General features: G+C 37.1%; 1 protein-coding gene across 4 annotated transcripts in view; it reads right to left on the minus strand.

Moving 5' to 3' along the window:
* The window catches only part of stard13a (StAR related lipid transfer domain containing 13a), a 59,963-nt gene that overhangs the window by 21,077 nt on the left and 15,519 nt on the right, over positions 1 to 23,367 (minus strand). Inside the window, exons 1-2 of one of the 4 annotated variants that reach the window (XM_079861574.1) lie at positions 19,262 to 19,279; positions 13,934 to 14,181 (exon numbers count right to left, since the gene is read on the minus strand). The exons of 1 other annotated variant lie outside the window; for it this stretch is intronic. In XM_079861574.1, coding sequence (XP_079717700.1) covers positions 13,934 to 14,165 — 232 coding nt within the window. In that variant the 5' untranslated portion in view covers positions 14,166 to 14,181; positions 19,262 to 19,279. Of the gene's footprint in view, positions 1 to 4,717; positions 4,868 to 13,933; positions 14,182 to 19,261; positions 19,740 to 23,367 lie in introns of those variants that run through there. 2 more of the 4 variants (XM_079861575.1, XM_079861578.1) reach the window with 2 other exon arrangements.

Below are 23,367 nucleotides of genomic sequence, written 5' to 3' on the forward strand. Positions count from 1 at the left end.
TCGACAGAGTTAAAAAAAGCTTTGGGATTTTAAATCACACAAGAAGTTGATTATCAACAGACAGGTCCATGCAAGTGGAGGAGGAATTTAAAGTGTAATGGTGTGTAATTATGGACATTAGCGTGCATAAAACATGATATTTATATGAGTTTTTATGATCGTTTGTGATGGTCTTAAACATCTACTGAAGTGCGGTGAAAATTGTGAATCAAGAAAGAATGTACATTATCAAGTCCAACATGAAGTCATAATTTACCTGATTTAATTTCTTAAGCATGTCCCTGGTATATATTTAGAAAATTAAACAGTAAACAAATGGAATTCTTTTTTTTATCATACATCAAAATGTAACTTTTCCATCTCCAAAAAATACTTTTCTTTTCAGCTGACATCTGCAATCCTTCATATTTTTCAACCTCTCCCCTCCAACTGCATGATAATGCCCACTTTTCCACAATTAAATAATTCCTAATGGATTAATCAACACTCATCCAAAATTTTGCATGGAAATACAATACCGTTTAAACATTTGGGGTTAGTTAAAGCTAGTTATTCAAAAGAAATTAATATTTTTATTAGCAAGGACACATTACATTGATCAAAAGTGACAGTAAAGACATTTACATTGTTTTAAAATTTAATACAAATAACTGTTATGTTGAACTTTATATTCATAAAATAATTGGAAAAAAAATGTATCATGGTTTCCACAAACTATTACACAGCACAACTGTTTTCAACATTGATAATAATGATAAGATAAGAAATGTTTCTTGAGCACCAAATGAGCATATTACATTGATTTCTGAATGATCAGAAATCACATCAGAAATGTGACACTGAAGACTGGAGTAATGATGCTGAAAATTCAGCTTTGCCATCACAGGAATAATTTACATTTCTAACATATTTAAAGTTATTTTAAATTGTAATATTTTTTCACAATATTACTATTTTACTATATATTTATTCAAATAAATGCAGCCTTGGTGAGCATAAGAGACTTCTTTTAAAAACTTTTTTTTTTAATCTTTAAGTGCATGTCCAATTATAGAAGTAAAATGGGTTACAAACCATTTTGTGTTGATTTTAAACATAAAAAGTAGGGGTGTAACAATACACTCGTGGAATGATTCAATACAATTCACGATACTGATCTCACTATACGATACCATTGCAATGCTTTAAGCCAAAACAAAGAGTTTGCTTGCACTCTGTCACTGGCTACATATATTTAAAACGCCTTTTTACTGGTAAAATCAGACTTTCGCGCTTTCAATGCAGGTATTTGTTGGATCTCTTACACACACAAGCTGCACGCATAGACTCTTGCGGTGCTCACTATGTCCTGTCTCTCCCTCTATTAATGCACTTACACAAGAAGAAACCATCTAAAACACTTTGAATCATCATAATACTAAAACTAAACATGTGACATGGTGATTTAAACAAGGGGTGTGTTGTCACTTTGAGTGGAATGGGAGAGAGATTTTAGGGGATTTCAGAAATCCAAAAAATATCTTAATTTACGTTTGGAAGATGAACATGAATCTAATTTGAAACAACATGAGGGTGATTATATGACGACAGAATTTTCATATTTGGGTGAACTATAGCCTACCTTATCTGAGTCTTGGATAAAACTACCTCTATACTGTGGTACATGTTGTTCACGTCACTGATACATATCGTTGAATTTTAATATTGCAATATATCGATATAACGTTACACCCCTAATAAAAAGTGCTCTTTTATAATGATTTACAATTAGTTAACCTCAACTTCCTGCTTGCCTTCAATATTACAAAAACAACTGCACTGTTCCCAGATCAGTAGTAACACCAACTTCTAATGAAGCCCTCAAACGGAGCCCAACCACTGGGCTTGTTTTGCGTAACTTTAAAGAGACTCTCAGAGGGGAATTTGGGTAGGTCTGAGTCCACGGCGTGGGAATAAAGAACTGCTGTGAAGTCAAGAGTTTAATTAACACATACCATTAATATCTAATATCCCCCGCCATGAACCAAAGGACCGAACCAACACAAAAGGTGCCCAAAACAATAAATCTAAAGCAAAGCAGCATACAGAACATGAGTCAGCCAAAGTCACACAACTCAACACAATAAACCATAGAGAGGCGCTGATAAAAAATGTCACAGAAACAAACACACAGCGATCACCTCTGCATGTTACGCTGCTATGGCATCTAATCCCAGCAGCCAGGACACGCAGCCCCTCGTGACCCAGGCATTCCTGATCACCTCGACGTGACAACAGGCAGCGCGCCATGAGAGAGAGCAGCAGGCACGGATGCCACGCAGAGCCTGGATGCCACAGGGCGCAGGGCACAATCAAAGGCATTCTTGTTTTGATTGAGCAGGCAAGATCTCTGATTATATAAGAACACAGGTCCTGTGTCCTTAAAAGTCACCTCGGCCCACAAATGACTCTCTCAGCTCTTTGCATTCTTTGTTTTTTTTTTCTTCTTCCCCCACTTACTCCTTTAGTTATGGTTTTATTCCGGCTTTCCCAGGTAACGGAACTTTGGCTAACATTCTGGCAAGGTTCTCTCAAAGTTAAGAACCAAGTTAAGAATTTGTTCAAAGATTATCTGGTCTTTAATAATGTTCTCAAAACTATGCACAAATATCATTTGACATTTTTCAACTGATGAACAATACAAATATTGACCAAACCACAGCCAATCAGAATCCACTCAACTTGAAAAAGCTTAAAGGATTAGTTCACTTCAAAATGAAAATGCTGTCATCATTTACTCACCCTCAAGTTGTTTCAACCCTGTATACATTATTCTTTCTTCTGCTGAACACAAAGGAAGATATTTTGAAGAATGTCGGCAACCAGACTGTTGATGTATCCCATTGACTTCCATAGTAGGAAAAAAAAGACGATGGAAGTCAATGGGGTCCATCAACTGTTTGGTTACCACATTATTGAAAATATCTTCCTTTGTGTTCAGCAGAAGAAAGAAACTCATACAGGTTTGAATTTGAAACAACTCGAGGGTGAGTAAATGATGACAGAATTTTCATTTTGAAGTGAACTATTCCTTTAAGCATTTAAAGAGCCAGAAGATATAGAACATGCTTATAATAAACATAATGTTACTGTGGACGCTAAATTAGTTATTGTTATCATACTTTTTGTAAATGTGTTTTTTTTTTCCAAATAGTAAAAAGGAAGCATTTCTTATTTAAGAAAACATTAGATACTTCTTACAAGTAATGAATTATTTAAGTGAACAAATAAATAAAATGAATAATATGATGGTGAAATGTTGCAAGCAGTATTCAAACCCATTGCTCCAACCAATGAAATCTATTGTAACATATACATTCTCAACACACACATACTGTATTAAGACCATGCCGAGTATGTGTGTGTGTGTAATCTCAATCTTTGTGATACTGTTCAGCTGTTATGCTATCATGAATGTGAGTGCTACAGCACATTCAAAGCTGTATCTGAATCATAAATGTTTGACAGTATTCCCATTAGGCTATGAGATCTGAGACGCCCATACAATACCTCTACAGCACAGACATCAGTCAATGCTGCCTATGGAAAAACACTTTAAAGACTAACAAAAACTTAATGGATTCATAGTACAAATGTTCAATCATGATCCACACACTTAAACACAGATAAAAAATTTTTTTTTACCTGTGAATAGGCTAGACAGAGGTAAAATTAAAAGAAAAAAAAAGAAAAAAAAAAGAAGCTCTAATCCTATTTAATTTACAGTCAACATGAATTGCATCACATTTTACTTCCATGATGTGACGTATTCCTGAATTAAACATTCAGGATAATGTGAATGCAAAAGTTAAACTAAATCTAAACCTCTGTTCGGAAACTTTCAATTGTGTCAACGGGCAGCTAGATGTGTTTCAAATCTGCTTTGGTGTCTATGAGTGTGTGTTAAACTGTGTGAACTTGACTCTCAGACCACCAAGGAAGTAAAACTATGATCCTTTCTGAGCTTTGTAATGCAAACTCTCCCACAAACATGCAGTCTCTTTTTACTCTTCATCTCAACTATTTCTAACACACACACACACACAAACACACACACACACACACACCTCTCCCATGGGGTTTCTCCAGACAGTTCCTGTATTGCTCATCAGAGCATTCAGTTAACACGCATACGCGCGCACACACACACACACACACACACACACACACAAATACTTATGGACCAATGCCATTTTCCCACACATGCTAAAGTGATTTGACATCCATCCACTGGGATCATAAGGATGTTTCTTGTTTAACTAAACATGACTCCGAAATTCCATTAGTATACCATGTCCTCCATATTCAAACTCAGTCATAAGACAGAAAAATCACAAAGGAAATCCTTAAATATCTCAGTAATTTCTTCTAGGCAGCCATAATGGTGAGCAAATGGATACTTTTGTTTAAGTATCAGATTTTGCTCCTGGGAAAATAACCCAAGTGATTTTAGAATAAGTAGCATCAGAGAAAAAATTCTATATGCTTAAATAAAACATAACTGACATAAAAGAGCATAATTTGAGCATTAACCTTTTCTCTATGTACTTGCAAAAAGAAAAAATTAACTTTTTTAAAAAATGACAGAATAGTAAAAACTTGATGCATATCATAAAGTTAAAAAAAAAGAGCCATTTGGGCTTGAGAGTAAATTGAAGATGCAGTTGGTTTCTGGTACCTCTAGGCATCGGCACGCAGCTGTGGTCATGGGTAAGATCCAAAAACCATATCGGAGTTTCCCGTTGAACATTCAGCGTGATTTATTCTATCAGTCTTCTAGAAGAGCCCGTTCCAGAGCAGCTCCTCTCCACCGCAGACCTCAGCTGTATGTTTCTCTTTCTCTACACTTCACCTCCCGACTGTAACGCTTATGTGCCAATCTCTCTTCCGCCCTCCCCTCCACTCCTCCAAACAGCTGGAGTATGTACAGTCTTCAGACCCCCGCCCCCCTCCTCAACCATGAACATGTGAGAAAATGACCATGTGCGTTTATCTTCAGTGCGCCATAGATCATACACACACACACACACACACACACACACACACGCAGCTGTAGAAGCAACCCGTCCAGCTGCCTGTTCCCAGACAATGACACAATCCATTCAAGTGCTGGGAGAAATTCCCACCAATATTTATTTTTACTTATTTTTACCTGAAAAGCACTTTGTTAAATTTCTGTTGTTTTTACATGTTCTATAGAAATACTGTAGAAATATCTATATTATTATAGTAATACCAAAAAGTCCAAATGTAATAACTTTCTGATTCTATCACAGCATAACATGTTTCGATCCAATCAAATTTAGACAGATAAAATCAAGTCCCATCTTACATATTATGTCACATTTCAGAAGTTAAATGCATTGTAAGCATTCGCCTTTAAAGCAGAGGTTTTCAATTTATTTGGAACAATATTTAAAAAAATGCTATACAACAAAATTTGAGTTGATAATATTTTATTTATTTATTTATTTTGACTACTGTCCAAATGGCAATTATTTAAAGTCAGCATTAAATGAAAATTCACATCTATTTTCTAAATGTATATTATAGATCTTATTGTAAACCAGTAATCAATAGTTCCATATATTTTATTTAAAAAAAAAAAGTTTGTTTGACATAATCGTCATGTTTATGTAATCAAAATGTCATAACTAGACCTTGCTGTGAAAACGACAAACATCTCACTGGTATTTTCTTTTTCGATAACCCATGTGTCACAATTAGAAAGAAAAGTTACCTCAGTTTCAGCATGACTTTAATTTAAAAATATGGTTATCTTTACAATACTACACTTACTGTGGGCCTGTTTACACCAAGGGCCTCATGTATAAAACTTTCCGTAGATTTCATCCTAAAAGTGTTTGTATGCACAAAAGCCAGATTTTGCGTACGCACAAAAGTTTTCAGATTTATAAAACCATGAGTACGCCAGAACCTGTGCAAATTTTCCTTTATAAAACCCAGTCAGAACATCTGCTATTTAGAACACAAATTAAAACAGAATTATCATGCGCCAAGCAATCCTCGCTGTAGGTAAAACATTAAAACACAGCTTTCCACTGGAAAAGTGCTCAAAAGCAGCGCATCCACTACACACATTTCTATTTAAATTTATATAAAAAAAAAATTCAGTGCTTAACTCCATTAATGAGAGTAGCATATTTAATCTAAATGTGTATATCAGATGTAAAACAGTTTAAATCATTCTGTTTTACTTCATTATTCACTCCAGTAAAAGCACGGTCTAGAGTGTCCGTAAGTGTAAATGCATCTGGTTGTTGAAACCGCACATGTAAATTTGACTCCTCCCAAAATGTTAAAAAATAAACGTGTGAGAGTGTGTTCTATATGTGACATGCTATAGCCAGATATGACAGCGACACTGAACACGCATCGCCAAAGATGAGCAGCGGATTATCTCTTCAGCAAGCCAACGCAGAAACTACCGCAAATGAAACGGAAAGTAAGTCGCAGACGCTCAACAACACACAATCATCTTTATTATAAGTAATGAGACTAAATGATCTTACCAGTGCTGATGCTGCTCTCTCTCCTATGCGGTCTTTGATCTTGAAATTAGCTGATGATAAATAACACGCAGCTCATATCTGTTGCTTTTGTTGATGTGAACTCTGTTAAATTTGCATGTAGCATGCACTGTAAAAAATTTACCGTAAAATTTACAGTAACTTACTGGCAACAATTAGCTCTGGAAACTTGCACGTTTATCTCTCCTGCCTCCGAAGAAAAAATATATATAACACTGATTTTTGTAAAATAAAAATACCATGGTACGTATTTATGAGTTAACCAGACAGCCCCAATTTTGGCAAGTAATGCACATGACATAGCCTACCCAAAATAAAAGTCATTCTGAATAGACACATAACCTTATAAAGCTTGAGAGTTTTGGCTCAAGTTCAAAACTCAAAATTAATCAGATGTTATTAATATTGAGATATATAAGCTCAAAAATAAAAACAACAAATATTAAGAATATATTTATTAAATGTATAAAAATATTAATATTTTAATATTAATATACATAATTATGTGAATATACTATTGCAACTTATAACCAATGGTCATGCTTAATTTCAAATCTAAGGATGATATCTCAAAAAATTATGCGTTTATGAAGCCTATATTGTTAGACCATGTCAGGGGAGACTTTGGAGAAGTTTTAAGATAAGGCTTATCAAATATTTTATTGCCCTGTTAACACCCATTTACACCCAAACACCCATTTACAGTCACAAAACAAACAAACAAAAAATATTCTTGGAATCTTATGTGAATTCTTAAAAAATATATATTGTATGGAATAGAAAGCTCCTGCAGCAGGTGCATCAGAGTACAAGTTACATGACACATTTTTATTTATTAATATTACACTTTTACTTAAAGCTCACCATCGAGTATTTATATCATATTCCGGTAATGAATTCTGAACAACAATAATCTGGGGCCATCCATGTGAAAGGGGTACAAAGAAAGATATGATAAAAAAAAGGAAAATACAGTAGTTTACTTTACTATTTACAGTACTATAGTGGCTAAATTGTGATTTTTTTACAGTAATGATTTGACTACTGTGATTTCAACTGTAATGCTTGGACTACTGTGATTTTTACGGTCTTACTGTAAACTTTACAATATTCTACTGTAAAAATCTTATACAGTAATGTTACTGTAAAATCTACAGTAAAAAACTGTCAATTTCACAGCCATTTTTTACAGTGTGGGAATTGAAAATCAGATTTATATTCGTTTTGTGGAGACATTTATGTGGCCAAATAGAACCGTTAACAAATCAGATAGTTATCCTATCAGTAAAAATACATGAAGTGACCAGGTGTAAACTGTCTCACATGGTATAAACGAATATGAAATTATATAGCTGCTTTTATATTTTAGGGGGTTCTCTTTTTTTTTCGTACTATGGAAGTCAATAGGGACCAGAAATGGTTTGGTTATACCCACATTCTTCAAAATATCTTCCTTTGAGTTCAACAAAAGAAAGAAACTCATACAGGTTTAGAACAACTAAAGGGTGAGTAAATGATGACAGAATGTTTATTTTGGGGTGGACTATCCCTTTAAAGATCCGTTTAATAGTCTGTTATTTACTTTATCTCACTTTCTTGCGCAGTCAAGCAGTGAAACGATAGGAGGAGGAATAACACTGGAGAAGAATGGTTCACAAAAGAATAACAACAGAGGAGAAAGAGAGACTGCTGTATGTGTGTGTGAGAGAGAGATACCAGACGGTCAAGTGTGGGCTAAGTGGCTCTGGGCACACTCCCTAGAGTCCTCACACATTCCCTTCTGGGAACAAGATGAGGCTGCACGTGTGTGTGTGAGTGAGTGAGTGTGTGTAGGTGTGTGTGTGTGTGTGTGTGTGTGTGTGTGTGTGTGTGTGTGTGTGTGAGAGATGGGAAGACAGACAGCAGTGGCAGACAGGAATGCAGGAATTGTATGGCATGAAGGAAAAAGGGGTCAGAAGTGAAAAAACAACAATCTATTAAACAGTGGGCTATTCTTATTGATTTTTGTTTTGTTTTTTGGAATTATTGTGAGCAATGCAAAACGTGCCACATTGCTATCGATCGCTATTGCATAAGGTGTTTTTAGCATGTTGTTATGTGGTCGCTCCTGTATGGTTACTAGGCAGTTCTGGGTGTTGCTAACTGACCCAAATCAAAAGTCTTTCAGGTCTGTGATATTCTGTTCTAGATGTTGGTTCGATGTAAGACTATGTCATTTTATCATTCACCAGGGAAAAATCATCTTTCTGATCGCGCAAGCTGCATGATTTCAGGTATCATCAGTCATGTCTGCAGCACCAGTGGTAAGGAAAAGTTATGTGCCAAATTATAATACTTAGGGTTACAGGGGATAGGTCACATAGTTTGAGCAATACCAATACTGATTCTTGCCTTAATAAACACAATTAATAAGTAATATTCTGTGATTGACATAAATGATTATATATATTTTATCCAACAGAGGGCAACCAAGAGCCAGGGAAAAACTGCAAAATGTCAGCCCAGTGAAACTTCATCTCAAACAAAAACAAAACTGAATGGCTTTGCAAGACCCAAATACCATTAATGCAAATATCAATTATGATACACACAAACAGTACACAGAACCGCCACAGTGTTTGATTATGTCTTGGTTTTTAATTATGCTGTTCACACAGTTCACTTCCTCAATCTACTCACTGACCCTACAGAAATGTTTTGTCATAATTAATAATAATCTTTAGAGCATGCACATCATGCAGTGCATCGAAATCGCTCACATACTGCTTTTTAATCTTCTCCTACACACTTTCCTGCTACAAATTCAGGGTCAAACCACTTTGTGACTTGATGTCAATATTGAGTGTGGTTTTATAAATGTTATACATTAAAAATGTATGATACAAGTTAAAAAAAATCTCTTTAGCATTCAAAATCTATTTGCCAGTGATGATGCCATACAGTATGATGATGTCAAAACGATCTGGGTCCATTCTCTTTGTCACCCATTCCTCTGGATTTCTTCTCTTTTGGATTCGGGACTCTTCGGCACAACAAATGCTGCCTCACATCTGTATCTGTATCAACCTTTTGGAGCTAAATGAAAACAAATCTGAAGTTTATTCCAAGTCTTTTCTTTCTGCTAGACATTTTGAACAAATCATTCATTTATTTTATCTAGCCTAGACTATTACAACTCTTAATACTATGGAGTAAGTCAGTCCTCTTTAATGCATCTCCAGATGGTTCAAAATGCTACTGCCAGGTTGTTGACAGACAGACAAAAGTAAAGTTTTATCACTTTACGCCCATTCTGACCTTGCTACACACAGGCTATCGATTAAACTTAAAATTGTTTTTAAAATTCTAAGTTTTAAAATCACTACGCAATCAATCACCATCATATCTTTCAGAAGTGATCTCCACCCACAAACCAAACAGGTCCTTGAGATCTAGCAATCTTGGTCTCCTCTCCATTCCCAGAACTAGGTTTCACTAGTGCAGAGGTGATCGAGCTTTCACTGTTGCTGGTCCTAGTCTCTGGAATAACTTACCAATTTCTGTTAGAACGGCTTCCTCTATACCAAGTTTGAAGTATTATTTTCAATAGCTTTTAACTAGGCATAACTTATCTACTACATTGTTTGTATTGTCTTTCTATTTTGTCTGACTTTACATGTATTTTACAGCTTTTTAGGTCAACCATGAGTTGTGTTAAAGGTGCTTTATATGCATATATATATATATATATATATATATATATATATATATATATATATATATATATATATATATATATATAAATCTGTATTGCATAAAGAGCTCTATAAATAAAGGTGACTTGACTTGACTACCACCCTTTCGACCACTGTATTTCAGTTCCCGCTTTTAATGTGTCAATGTTTTGATAAATGCTTATCTGTATGGACAGGAGATGATTGTTGTTGGATTAAGGGGCTGAACTGAATCACTGAAGCCCAGCCCTACCTCTCTGACTGCTGTTGAGCAACCACACAGTCGCACACATGCCACAGCAGCTCATGGTATTACAAATGTACATATTCACCATCCAGGAATCCACTCAACATACTGAGACACAAGAGTTAGATAAGGGCACTGATCATGACTCATTTTAAATACCGTTATATTTCATATTGTTATAATTATAAAAATAATTTGCAACTATGTCTAATAAATGAGGCAAAAATGAGGTATAGTAATTAGATCTAGAATTATGGAGTATTTCAGTTTTCATTACGTATTTGGCAGGTTTTCATTTAAAGCCGTGACTTACGTGCAGTCAAGAATCTCTAAGGTATGCTGTGCGTGGGTGAGGACTGCTTTTAGATGAAACATATTTTTCTTTCCAATACAAAAATAATATGAAAGTAGTTGGCAGGCTTGTACATAACTGTCGCAGCTGCAAACCATAAATAAAAGTAACAGTTCACTGAAAAATGGCAATTATGTCATCAGTTATTCGCATTGTTTTTCCAAACCTGTATTTTCTTCCACAGAATAAAGCAATACGCCCTGTGAAGCTGTGGTTAACAGCTAAGGGGAGTTTTTTAAAACAGAGTTAAGGGGCACAAGGCAGAGCGGAACCCCCTTAGCGGTTCTAAATTCACTGTAAACCACAGCTTCATGGGGCTTATTGCTTTTATAAAATGGTTACCACACACAATACATATATTAAAGGCAAAATATCTGTATTAAAGGAATAGTTCATCCAAAAATGAAAATTCTGTCAATAATTACTCACCATCATGTCATTCTAGATGTGCAAGACTTTTGTGCATCTTCAGAACACTAAATTTGAGAGCTTTCTGTCCCTCCATTGACAGTTACGCAACTACCACTTTCACACTTCAAAATGTTCATAAAGAGATCGTAAAACTAATCCATATGAAATGAGTTGTTTAGTCCAAATTTTCTGAAGAGACATGATCGCTTTATATGACGAACAGATTGAATTTAGGCTTTTATTCACATTTAATATTGATCAGCGAACATAAACAGAAGCTCAAATGAACGTCATTGGTTCTTGTTGAAGCTCAAACATGCTGCGTAATGAATGAACCTCGCTGGTTCTTGCACGTCAATCGAACATGCTTGAGCTTCTGTTTATCACAACTGATGTGTGAGTTGATGAAGGTTTATATGTAAGTAAAAGCCTGAATCATCATATAGCGATCAAGTCTCTTCAGGAAGTTTTACGATCTCTGAATGAACCTTTTGAAGTGTTAAAGTGGTAGTTGCGTAGCTGTCAATGGAGGGACAGAAAGCTCTCAGATTTCATCAAAAAGATCTTCATTTGTGTTCCGAAGATGAGCAAAAGTCTTATGGGTTTGAAACGACATGGTGAATTTTCATTTATGGGTGAACTTTCCTTTTAATATGTTACTTATTTAAAGTTAAATCCTTAAATGCCATCCTTCTTGGGTATAGAACATTCTGTTTCCATTCATTGTCACTGTTAGGGACTTTTTTCTAGCAGAAGGTCAAGGATGGCATTTAATGATTTAACTTTAAATAAGTAACATTAAAGGGATAGTTCACCCAAAAATGAAAATTCCCTCATGTCTTTTCAAACTCATAAGACTTTTTCTCTTTTCTTTTTTCATTATGCCTTATCAAAAAAAGGCCGGTTTGAATCAGTCTGATTCACTGACTTGTATAATTTACAGCATAAAGAGAGAGCAAAATTAACTTTCTAAATAATATATATCCAAATCAAATAAATTTGAGAGCTTGTGAACCAGATTCAAACTGAATCAAATCAAATTGAGAGCTTGTGAATCAGAATCAAGAGCTTGTGACCTGGAATCAAATTAAATTCGGAGCTTGCAAATCAGATTCAGATCAAATCGAGTTTGTGAACTGGAATCAAATCGAATCGAGAGCTTGTGAACTGGAAATGAATTAAATCGAGAGTTTGTGAATCAGAAACAAAATCAATATATTTTGACCTCCAAAGACAGCTGAAGAAAATGCAAGGGACATTATCAAGCGGACTCAAAAGATGCTCATATTTCTCATCATGGCATTGACTTCAGTCCACATTTAGCTCAAACCATTCGCAGTGGCAGACCCGCTTTAACAAATTGCTGCGCATGACAGGCCTCGGGCCCAGTTTTTGATGGAATGGGGTATTCTTGGACCCGACTCACGGAACAGCTGCTAACACTTAGTCCGCAGTCAGGCAAAAGAAGGTCAGGTTAAGATTTGAGACAGAGGCAGTGAGAATCAAACTATCTTAAGTGTGGGATGCAAATAATTTCAAATCAATAATCTTGCTCCGCAGATGGAGGTTAATAAATCATGCAGCATGATATGTATCCACATGCCACAATCATGACTAAACAAGCCCGTGATTTCACAAGAGCTCTCCAGCCATCCAGACATCCAATGAGCCCAATGACAGAATAACCGGTGTGCAGTCCAAACATTCCTGCTGCCATGTGAGAGAGAAAGTGTGTGTGTACGTGAGCAGGTTACAACCAAAACTAACGCTGCCACGCACAGCATTTCTATTGACCTCTAAAGCATTTCACTGTCAAACCAAAGCTAAACATCAGTAGTACTATAAACATATTTAACAAATCATATTTGTACTTCTCAATAATACTTCTTGTTAATGAGCAGACAAACCAAAACAAACTGCCTTGTTAGACCTCCAAGAACGTAATGCAGTGACATTAACCTTTTGAAAATACTCGTCGTGTGTTTTGCTATCATACACATTAAGTATAAAAGGGTTATTCATTAATAATACTGTGGGTTTTTGGATAATACTTTGGAGTTGGACAGACTGTTCTCTAGTGCCAGAAAACACAAGAAAAGTCTTGTAGCCTGTATTGCAATTGAGAAAACAGAAGATCAGCTAAGCACGTCAAAGCTGAATGCAAAGTGCTTCATATTCACGTAAACAAGAACAAAAAAATAAAACATTAAATGAGAACAAGCACATCTTTTGTTAAACTGGATAATGCCAATGGAACATGTTATAAGTTTCACTCACATTTCAAAAACAAGGATATCTTGTAGAAACAAAAAACCTAATTTTAATAGCCTATCTAAATTGTTTTTCTTAGACCGCTACGACAATAAATGGAGAGGAAATGGACACGTTCACTCATAAAGATGTTTATACTAACAAAAAGACCCTAATAATCTCACACGTGAAACCGCAATGTCTCAAACTGTGCTCAGATTTGCTAATATACCAAAGGCTGCAATCAAAAGTCACAGATTTCAATAGGAACTCACATTAACATCTAAGACAAACTTACAATACAAATAATAATCAAAATGCATATAAAGATGAGTACAAACTGGTACTGTACCTAAAACACTTCTCATACCTTGAGATATCTTCTTTAGCAGCTGTTGCCTAGCTATGATCCGGGCCAGGCGTAGTCCAGAACGCCTGCGGTGGCTGTCCAGTCTGAGGTATATATCTTGAGTCTCTGGAGTCATGCTTCCCAAACACTCACTGTCCATGCACTCGTCTAAGAGGTCAGTCAACATTGTGTCCATCTCTCCACTGTCCACAGGTACAGAGTCAGCCAAAACTGCTTCCCTCGAACTTGTCATTTAGTTTCTCCTTTAACTTTCCCTCACAAACAGTCAAATGTACTGCTGAAATACTCTACAAAGTGTGATCCTTTTGTCATATAAACACTGTCAAATATAAAGCCTCAAACACACCTAGGCATGAAGTCAGTTCTGATCTGAGTGCACACTTTCATCTGCACCACCCACTCAATGGTCGTGTGACCGCGAGAAGAGCCAATAGGGTTGAGAGGATAGAAAGTTGTGCAGTGAGTCAACTGAACTTCAGCCAAGAACCTGCTTCAGAGTGATTTTAGAGTGTGTTTCTCAAGTACAGTCTGTGTGTGTGTGTGTGTGTGTGTGTGTGTGTGTGTGTGTGTGTGTGTGTGTGTGTCTGTGTGTGTGTGTGTTTCAGCCAAAGAAAAGAGAAATGAATGGTGCACCTAGGGAAAAAACACCATCCAACATACCTTCTGCTAGAAAAGAAATCTTAGTAGAAACAGAGTAAAAGTGAGATGCAGTGGGAAGGAAGGAGCTGTCAGAAAGTATCGCAATATCCTCAGAGATCTCAATGCATCTTTACGGAACATCTGACATGCTAAATATTTTAAATCTAAATCGGTAACTACAGAATAACATGAACAGCAAACAGAAAGAAACGCTACAGATTTTGGTACTAATTAAAGCAATGACAACTGTGTTTAAATGTCCCCTGAAATCAAAATTTATTTTTTTTAGCTTTTAGTATGAATATGTTAGTCTTAAGGTTATGAATAAGCTGGTGAGTTCCAAAACAATGACAAAATTCACATTTAGGAGATATAAGCATTCAAAACTTACAGACTTGCACTTCCGCTTAAATGTATCACGGATTTTTTAGACATCACTGTTGACTTCAGCTTCTCCTCACATCTTCTGTCCAATCAAATGCTTTCTAGAATTGTCCCGCTCCCTATGCTATAAATACCACCTGGCCAAAGCGACCGTTGACACGTCACTGAGCAATATGGGTTGGAGATGTGTGTTCGGTTGCTCAAACGCTCGAGTTTTATTCCGTTTTCCAACTGTACGTTGGTTAACAATGAAATGGCTAGAATTTATTAACACCTCTAAAATTGAGTCCAACGTATCATCAGCGCTCTGATTCGCTTCCATGGTGCTGTCAAGTACGACTTGCAGTCTGTGAGGTAAACTAAACCCTATTGGCTATTTGAAAAGAGGGAGGAGCCATTCAATATATCCCACCTTAGCTTCCTGTTTCAGTGAAGGTTAGAGTCAAGACCAGAGAATGTCTAATATGGCGAGAAGTTTCACTCTCACTACACTTCTGGCTTCTGAACTGGTTGCAGTTCCACTCTGATTCCATATGAGGGCGCTCACAGGACGAGTGCAGAATGAATGGAGGTCAATGGCGGTATACCCCTCAAAATCCACTTTTCTCAGGATATAATTTTTTGTCTAGTAATTTGAATGTTGTATTCGAAAGGAGATGCAAAGAAATTACACATTGCTGGGTGTTAGATTTTTTAGAGTCACTTATTTGCTTTAAAAAGTCTTTCAAAATGTCAATGACGTCAGAATGCTGACGTCATTAGCAGAATGCTAGCGTGTTATGGGCAACAACAACTCAACATGTAAGAAGTCAAAACGACATAAGTACTCGTTCATTCAACTTTCGACCTAAAACCCATGTTGAACTTGCAAAATCTACAATCAGATCTGAGATTTCTCAACGGCAATCGTGTGAAAGAGACAAATTAACCGTCTAGCCCCATTGACTCCCATTCATTTTGCACTCATGGCGATCGCCCCCAGTGGAACTCTGGTGGAACTACAACCAAAATTCGGTACAATAGGACTTAATAGGGAGTGGGCAGGCTCTCCGTAGACGGGCTCTGGTCAAGACACTAAAGATATTTGGCCACCAGGAGCACTCACATTTGGTTGGTCTTGGAAGATCGCTATAGGAAGTTCTTGGGTGAATCAATCCAGAAATATAAATGAATACTGATGATGTAACAAGGGGACTGTCTTAATGGACTGATAGAATTTTTGTTAAGCATGCCAGAGGTTTTGGGTTGTAATGTAGCCCTCAAATAGTTTATTTTGGGGAAAAAATTGTCATTAAAACAAAAGATGTTCATCTGTGATTATATTTCAAGAGCAGGGAAGTATCAATTAGTAGAAGTCTAAAAAATAGTTTAAGAAGTATCAATACCGGCTACACTTGCCTTGATCATACTTGTTCTCATTAAACTCCACACTGAGAAGATGTGGAGCTTGGAGAAAATCAACATTTACAGACCTGGCCAAACATTTCTACTGAACCATGATATTATTGAAAATTTAAAGAGGAAAATGTCAAAGCACTTCAGGTCAACGTTTCAGACACACCACTGGAGACAGCTACACAATTATTTTGTATGCAAGAATTTGTGTTTCCACTTTGAATGCTTGAAACATGCATGGACACGCTTGGAAAGATGTAGTCTCAGCCTCAGACATCGCGACCATGAACCGCTGACTGAATGTCGGATGCATATGGCACACAAAATAAGAATCACTATGGGAGTGTTGAAGTCGTCTGATTGGTTGAATTCTCTAGGATTTTTGAGAGACATGTGTCACGGTATTTAACAAAGCCGGTGTGATGCCAAACCCCCTTATGGAAGAAGAACACCATTGTGTTTACAACAGTGACAATGATCCTTATCAGGATCGACTAAACGCTAAATTTTCAAAAGTATGAAGTTTACAGCACCACTGTTGCAATAAATGTGCATGACGTGCTTGAAGGAACTGCACGCCAGTCTGTTATTGTGGGGACATCGACTTTATATTTTCACGCCCCTAAACATGACGCTGAACAAAACAAACTGTGATTGTTTGCTTTACATGTCGGTCAGACGTCCTCTTGGGCTGTCCTTGGCCAATAGAAAGATGCGATGGAGTCCAGACCTTCTCCCGTCAGTCAGAAGATCTGGCTATACGTGAGACTATAGGAAAGATGCTGTTGAAGCATACTGGCATTTTTGAGGGAGAACCTGACTACACTCTCAGAAAACAAGGTACAAACGCTGTCACTGGGACAGTACCCTTCAAAAGGTTCTAATATGTACCGTTTAGGTACTAATATGTACACTTTTGGTACCAATATGTACCTTTGAGGGACTAATATGCACTCTTTAGGTAAAAAGGTGTACCTTTTGAAAAGGTACCGCCACAGTGACAGCTTTTGTACCTTTTTTGAGAGTGTATGACTGCCATCTGGTGGTCATGAAATGCAATTCGTTTTGAAAACCATTCATAATTGATTCAGTTCAGCTGAGGACTTGCTTCAGGCTGCATAACCTCCACAGAATTCAGTCCAGCCAACACACCCACATAAGGGCTGTGCCAAAATTACCTAAACATGAACTTGATCCATTAAAATAAACCTGTGTCATTATGGGTATTCACTTATGAGCTAAATTCAGTAGGGGTCAACCAGAGGCGAGTTGTTCATGGTCTAAATCGGGGGGACACTGCTTACAGTAATCCCACATGTTTTACTAGAAACAAGAGTCCACAGGCTCAATATCCACTTGAATCCACTCTAAACAGGCACAAAGCTACAAAACACTGGTTTTAATATACGGTTTTATATATATCTTTATATGCTATGTTTACCCAGAAGATAAAAGGTCTGAGTGCTGGAGCAGAAATGAATCCTGAGGTTAAAAAGAGAAGAATGAGGTTAGTAGGTTGAAGGAGAGAGAGAAAGAGAGAGAGGAGTGTCTGTACAGCACTCACTGAGTCCAGATTGCTTTTAAATGAACTTTTCCTGTCATTTCCTCACTCAAAGTCACAAAGGAGTATGCAAAGCCCTGCCATTCATGTTAAAATGGACTCTACTTTACTAGAATTACTTTATTCCCCATGGTGGAAAACAGTTAAGTGTCCAAACAAAGACATCTCAAAATTAGGTCTCTAAAACAGATTATTGATTCAAATGAGGGTATCATTATTCTGCATGACTAAAAAAGTGATTTTAGAGATCACTCAGTCATTCACCTATAAATTTAGTCAAATCAACTGAATCACAACTTTCACAAATCATTTGAGTTTAAACTGTCATCATCCTCAGGATGCTTTTTGATTTATTCAATGTGGAACAAAACAAAACACTGCTGATCACTTTTTGTACCCCGTCACCCTAACCAAACTGATACTGTTTTATACTCTTAACATTGTTGAACTTTACGTGTACAAAAACTCACTTAAGATGAACTACTTAAAGATTGGAATTTTCTTCAAATTTTTAATTCAGCTGATATTAGATTATAGCTAGTTGATATTTCAGAGTGTGTGTGGAGGACAATAACATAAAAAGAGACAGTTTTTTTTTTACATTTATGAAAACTATACTGTGCTGTACTGCTATATATATACTGAAAATGTATATGATAAATGAGTAAATGACATGTTTTTACATTGCTTTAACTCGTTAAAATAAGTTAAGCAATTTTCAACTTTTTAAATAAGTTATAGGCCTAGGCTACAAGATTCAATTACATTTTAAGTCAGTTTAATGTAATTTAAGTTGACTTTACTTTTCACTTTTTTTTAGTGTAGCCTACAAACATATTGAACTTGATGAGAACTATTATATAGGCTAATAACATGTTCAAATACTAACATGTCGGTCGAAATGAGAACAAACTGAGACATTGAAATTCCATTAACTGAAGAAGAAACAATACTCCACAGCAAAACTCCAATTTTTAGAGTGTAAAGAATATTTAAAAATGGGTTTAAAACAAAAACGTGACATGGATCGAGTGTCCTGATTAGTTTTTGTGCAGGAATGCGCATTTAATCGAGTTGAGAGGCTGCAGACATCAGCTAATGACATTACAGCGCGCGACTGCGGCTTCACGCGCACAACAGACCGGTGGCGCGCAATGTCAATGTTGATTTTAATTATTTATAGACAGCACAAGCATTCGTCACATCAAGCTTATTAAATCCATCCCAGTCAAGACGGCACAAAATGACCTAAAACTTGACCTTCCCCAGGCCCATGTGGCACTAGGCATATGATTAATTGGACGATGCATTGTTTATTTATAAAAGTTGATTCGTGTCCTGTCACTGACCTGCCAGTCGCTTCTCCCGTATGTTTCTCCACAGTAAATCCCAGGCTTTCGACGTGGAGTCGCGCAGCTGCTCGCTGATTGACCGCCGAAGCTGCAGTTTGCTGGACTTTCGTCTCGTTGTCATTGTGAACGGTGACACATATCAGCACCGCGCCCGGGTTTCCACTGAGAGGACCGTTATCCGCTCGCTCGCCCGGGTCTCTCGGACTCGTGCCGCAGTTGTCGTCACTCCACCTGATACGCGGCGCTGCGTCACCTTGCAGCAAAAGAACAGCGAAGCGTGTTTATATTTCGCTCGGGCACGAGGCTGAATTGGACGCAGAATCCACTCGGATGGGTCTCATGCTCTCTGAGGTTTTCCCGCGTCTATAATCAGCGCAACATGACAGCGAGAACAGCTGTGTGACGTTTCCAGCACTAATGCAATGCAGAGGCGCGTGGTACCCTCACTACAACACACTACAGCTCTCTCTCTCTCTCTCCCTCTGTCGCTCGCTCACTCTCTCTCTCCCCTCTTGGTGAAATATTGACATTTGGATCTCTTGTGAAACTGGGTAGATGACAAATAAATGGATACTAGTCTGTACATATTTTTTAATGTAGGCTATATATAATAGGGGAGATTGGGGCTAGTTGTCACAATTTCTACTTCAGTAGCCTATTTAGATGCATTGTTTAAGTCATTTAGCATTAAAAAAGCAAGAAAGCATTAAACTTACAAAAAGAAAGAAAGAAAGGAAGGAAGGGAGGCTGGAACAATATGACAAATGTGTGACAAATAAATTTGATCAAATAGCTAGTACAGTTCAAAACTTTGGGGTTTGTAAGATTTGTTTTAAGTGTCTAATGCTCACTAAGATTCCATTGATTTGATCAATACATTAAAAACAATAACAATGTGAAATATTATTACAATTTAAAATTACATAAAATAATGTTTTTGATTTCAATACATTTTAAAAATGTAATTTAGTGATGGCAAAGCTGAATTTTCAGCGTCGTTACTCATGATCCTTCAAAAATAATATGAATGACTGTTAATATGAATATGAATGGTGCTCAAGAATCATGTCTTATTATAATCAATGTTGATGCAACTGTGATGCTTAATATTTTGTGGAAACTGTGATAAATTTTTTTCAGGATTCTTTGATGAATAAAAAGTTTTTTGGTTAAAAAAAACCAGCATTTATTTGAAATAAAAATACCACTAAACAATTTAAGGTGTCCTTGCTAAATAAAAATATTATTTTCTTAAAAAAAAAAAAAAAAACACATTCCTGGCCCCAAAACCTTTGACCGATATAGTGTATTTCTTGTCAATTAGCGATCAAAAGATTAATATTTAGGGTTAGGGGCTACTTGTGGTTGCTAAGACTGTGTATCAATGTACTTCATAAGTCCTGTCCTTCTTTGCACATACACATAAACATTCTCTTACACACACATACACACACACACACACACACACACACACACATTCCAGTGTCTGTGGGTGTCAGGCATTACACTGGCTCAGCTCCTTCTCAGAGGGGGGTGTTTCAGAGGGAAGTTTTGCGTTGGAGATTTATGTCAGTAGGTTACAGTGGTGACATGACTGGAGTGAGGTGTGGAGAGAAAAGGAAAGACATGAACGGAGGGGTAAAGCAGTCAGTTCATCCTGGGTGGGTCACAGTTAAACCGGATACGCCGCTGTAACAGAGAGCCTAAACCTCCTCAACACACAAACCGAGGGGAAAAGATTGTTACCGCAACTGAAACCTCAAAATAAAAACGCTGGAGTAACTCTACCCAGAAAACAGCGGCGCAGGAGCCAGTCTGGCGCTGAAGGGGTCTCAGCGCCACTGAGGTCTCGCACATTTATCATTTCTATATAAATCCTAGTGAGGTAAATTATTTTTTATGCACTTAAAGGGATAGTTCACTTTGAAATTAAATTTTGGTATGTTTTAGCTTACCTCAAGGGCATCAAAGATGTAGGTGTCTTTTTTTCCACAGTTTCAATTTTGATTTTTTTAGGTCAAACCGTTCTTGTCTGACAGTCATATCATGCAGTTCTATGGTCACTGTCTCAAAGAGCATGCACAGAGTCCAAATTAAAACAATTCCCCATCGTCCAAATTAAACAATTCCCCATCGTAAGTACACAATGATGGCCTAAGACACGAAACGAGCGGTTTGTGTGAGAAAACGAACAGTATTTATATCGTTTTTACCTCTTATAACACAGCCACGTCCAAGTGATCTGAGGGCGCGCGCGCATCCTGGTGTGTGACATGTACGCAGACTGGTGCATAGATATATACACTAGATGTCGCCTTGTCTACGGCAGTTCATTGGAATGAATGTCTTTAAGGCGACATCTAGTGTATATATCTATGCACCAGTTTTACCAAAATTTAATTTCAAAGTGAACTATCCCTTTAAGGAGGACCAGAAAGGAAAATGAATAAAAGCCTCTAATAATCGTAAACAACAAGGTAATTAACAAGTATTGAACTGACACTGTATTAAATAAATAAATAAACTTATATGCCACTAAATGGCCTGCAAAAAAAAAATCAAGAGCAAAGTTGTCTGAATGTGTAACCTGTTTGTGGCCCCAAACGTCACTCCATGTTAGCGTGGTTATCACACAGCTAACTGCTCATCTGTGTGAAAGAGTGAATTCATATGAGTCCCCGGGGCCCCTCAGGAGACCCTAATGAATATTCATATTAGAGGCCAGTGGGCGTCAGAGGGAGTCACTGGCTTCTGGCATCCTGTACTACTTTTTCAAAATCGTCCAGAATCCAAGAATGTATAGCAAAATGTGTCCTTCACTTGTCCCACAAAAATCCGGACAAATCAACCTCCACATGCCTTACGGAGAGCAGCCAATCACAACAGCAGACCTGTTTTTGACAGCAAACATGCCATTGAGTAGGGGCGTGTAATGGGATAGAATTAGGACAGACAGACATTCACAGAATCAATGGGAAACAGGGACTTAAGAACGGCAACTTTCGGGTTTTTCTACCCTTGTCTGGATAAGGCTTTTCCCCCCTTCCTTTTCCTTTCAAAATATGTGTACTTTACACATTTGAGTCAAGTCTTGAGTCACATAATATGACTTAAATGTTGAATTTTTTTTTTTTTTTTTTTTTTTTTTTAAAGATTAGCAGCAAATCATAGCCACATTTCATGGGCAAAAAAAGGTCCATTGTCAATAATGTAGCGATGTGTGAAACACAGCTCACACAGAAGTCACGTTCTAACCAAGCATCTTTCTGTTGATCAGCGTGGCGAATGTGTGACCAACTTGACAGGACACAACCTGTGACCAAACCCGTTACAAAATCAGCATGAGGAAATCTTTCACCCTCACGTGAAATTCCAGATTGTGTGGATTCCTATTGAAACTGGATTTCGCCCACGAAAATGTTCTCTTTTGCCAGTGGTGGAGAGAAAAGCATGTGTGTGTGGATATCAGTGTGGGTAAATAATTACAGGGTTGTGGTCGTTCAGTGACGACGGAGGAATGCAGGGCCACAAGGTCAGATGGACGTATCTAACTTTCAGTATAGAGGCTTCTCACCACATCAAGGGTCAGCTCTGTCAAAACATGATCTAGAAGGAAACCCCCTTCATGTTTCCAGTTCATACAACACTATTTCCTTCTCCTTTTTTCTTCTGTAACCATCTTTTAGACTGGAAAAACTCCCCCAAAAAAGTCATCCTCAGACTTCCCCCTAATCCCAAACATGCCCAAAATCCTAAAACTGACTTTTCCCTGCTGCTTCTGAACTTCTGTAGACCCCCTGTTGCTCTGGAACCATTTCCCTCACCAGTTTTAAAATGAGAGACATCAAGATTAGGAAGAAGCTGCCTGCCAGATGGTGCTGTTTTCATTGACCTTATTTGTGGTTTGTGGCTGTTTTTCCTGTGGGGAATGTTTTTAATCTGGGGCCAGATTCTGAGAGGTGATGAAAATCATGAAAAGTTTGGTAAAAGGAAAAAAAAAATCTGGTTTAACTTTAGAGGTTTGCTCAAAATTGGCATCCTGACATGATATTCGGATGCTTTAACAAGTTCAACATTTTGTTTGGCTTAGACTAGTTAAAAGA

The sequence above is a fragment of the Squalius cephalus genome (genome assembly GCF_949319135.1).
Source record: "Squalius cephalus genome assembly, chromosome: 24".
Classification (NCBI taxonomy): Eukaryota; Metazoa; Chordata; class Actinopteri; order Cypriniformes; family Leuciscidae; genus Squalius; species Squalius cephalus.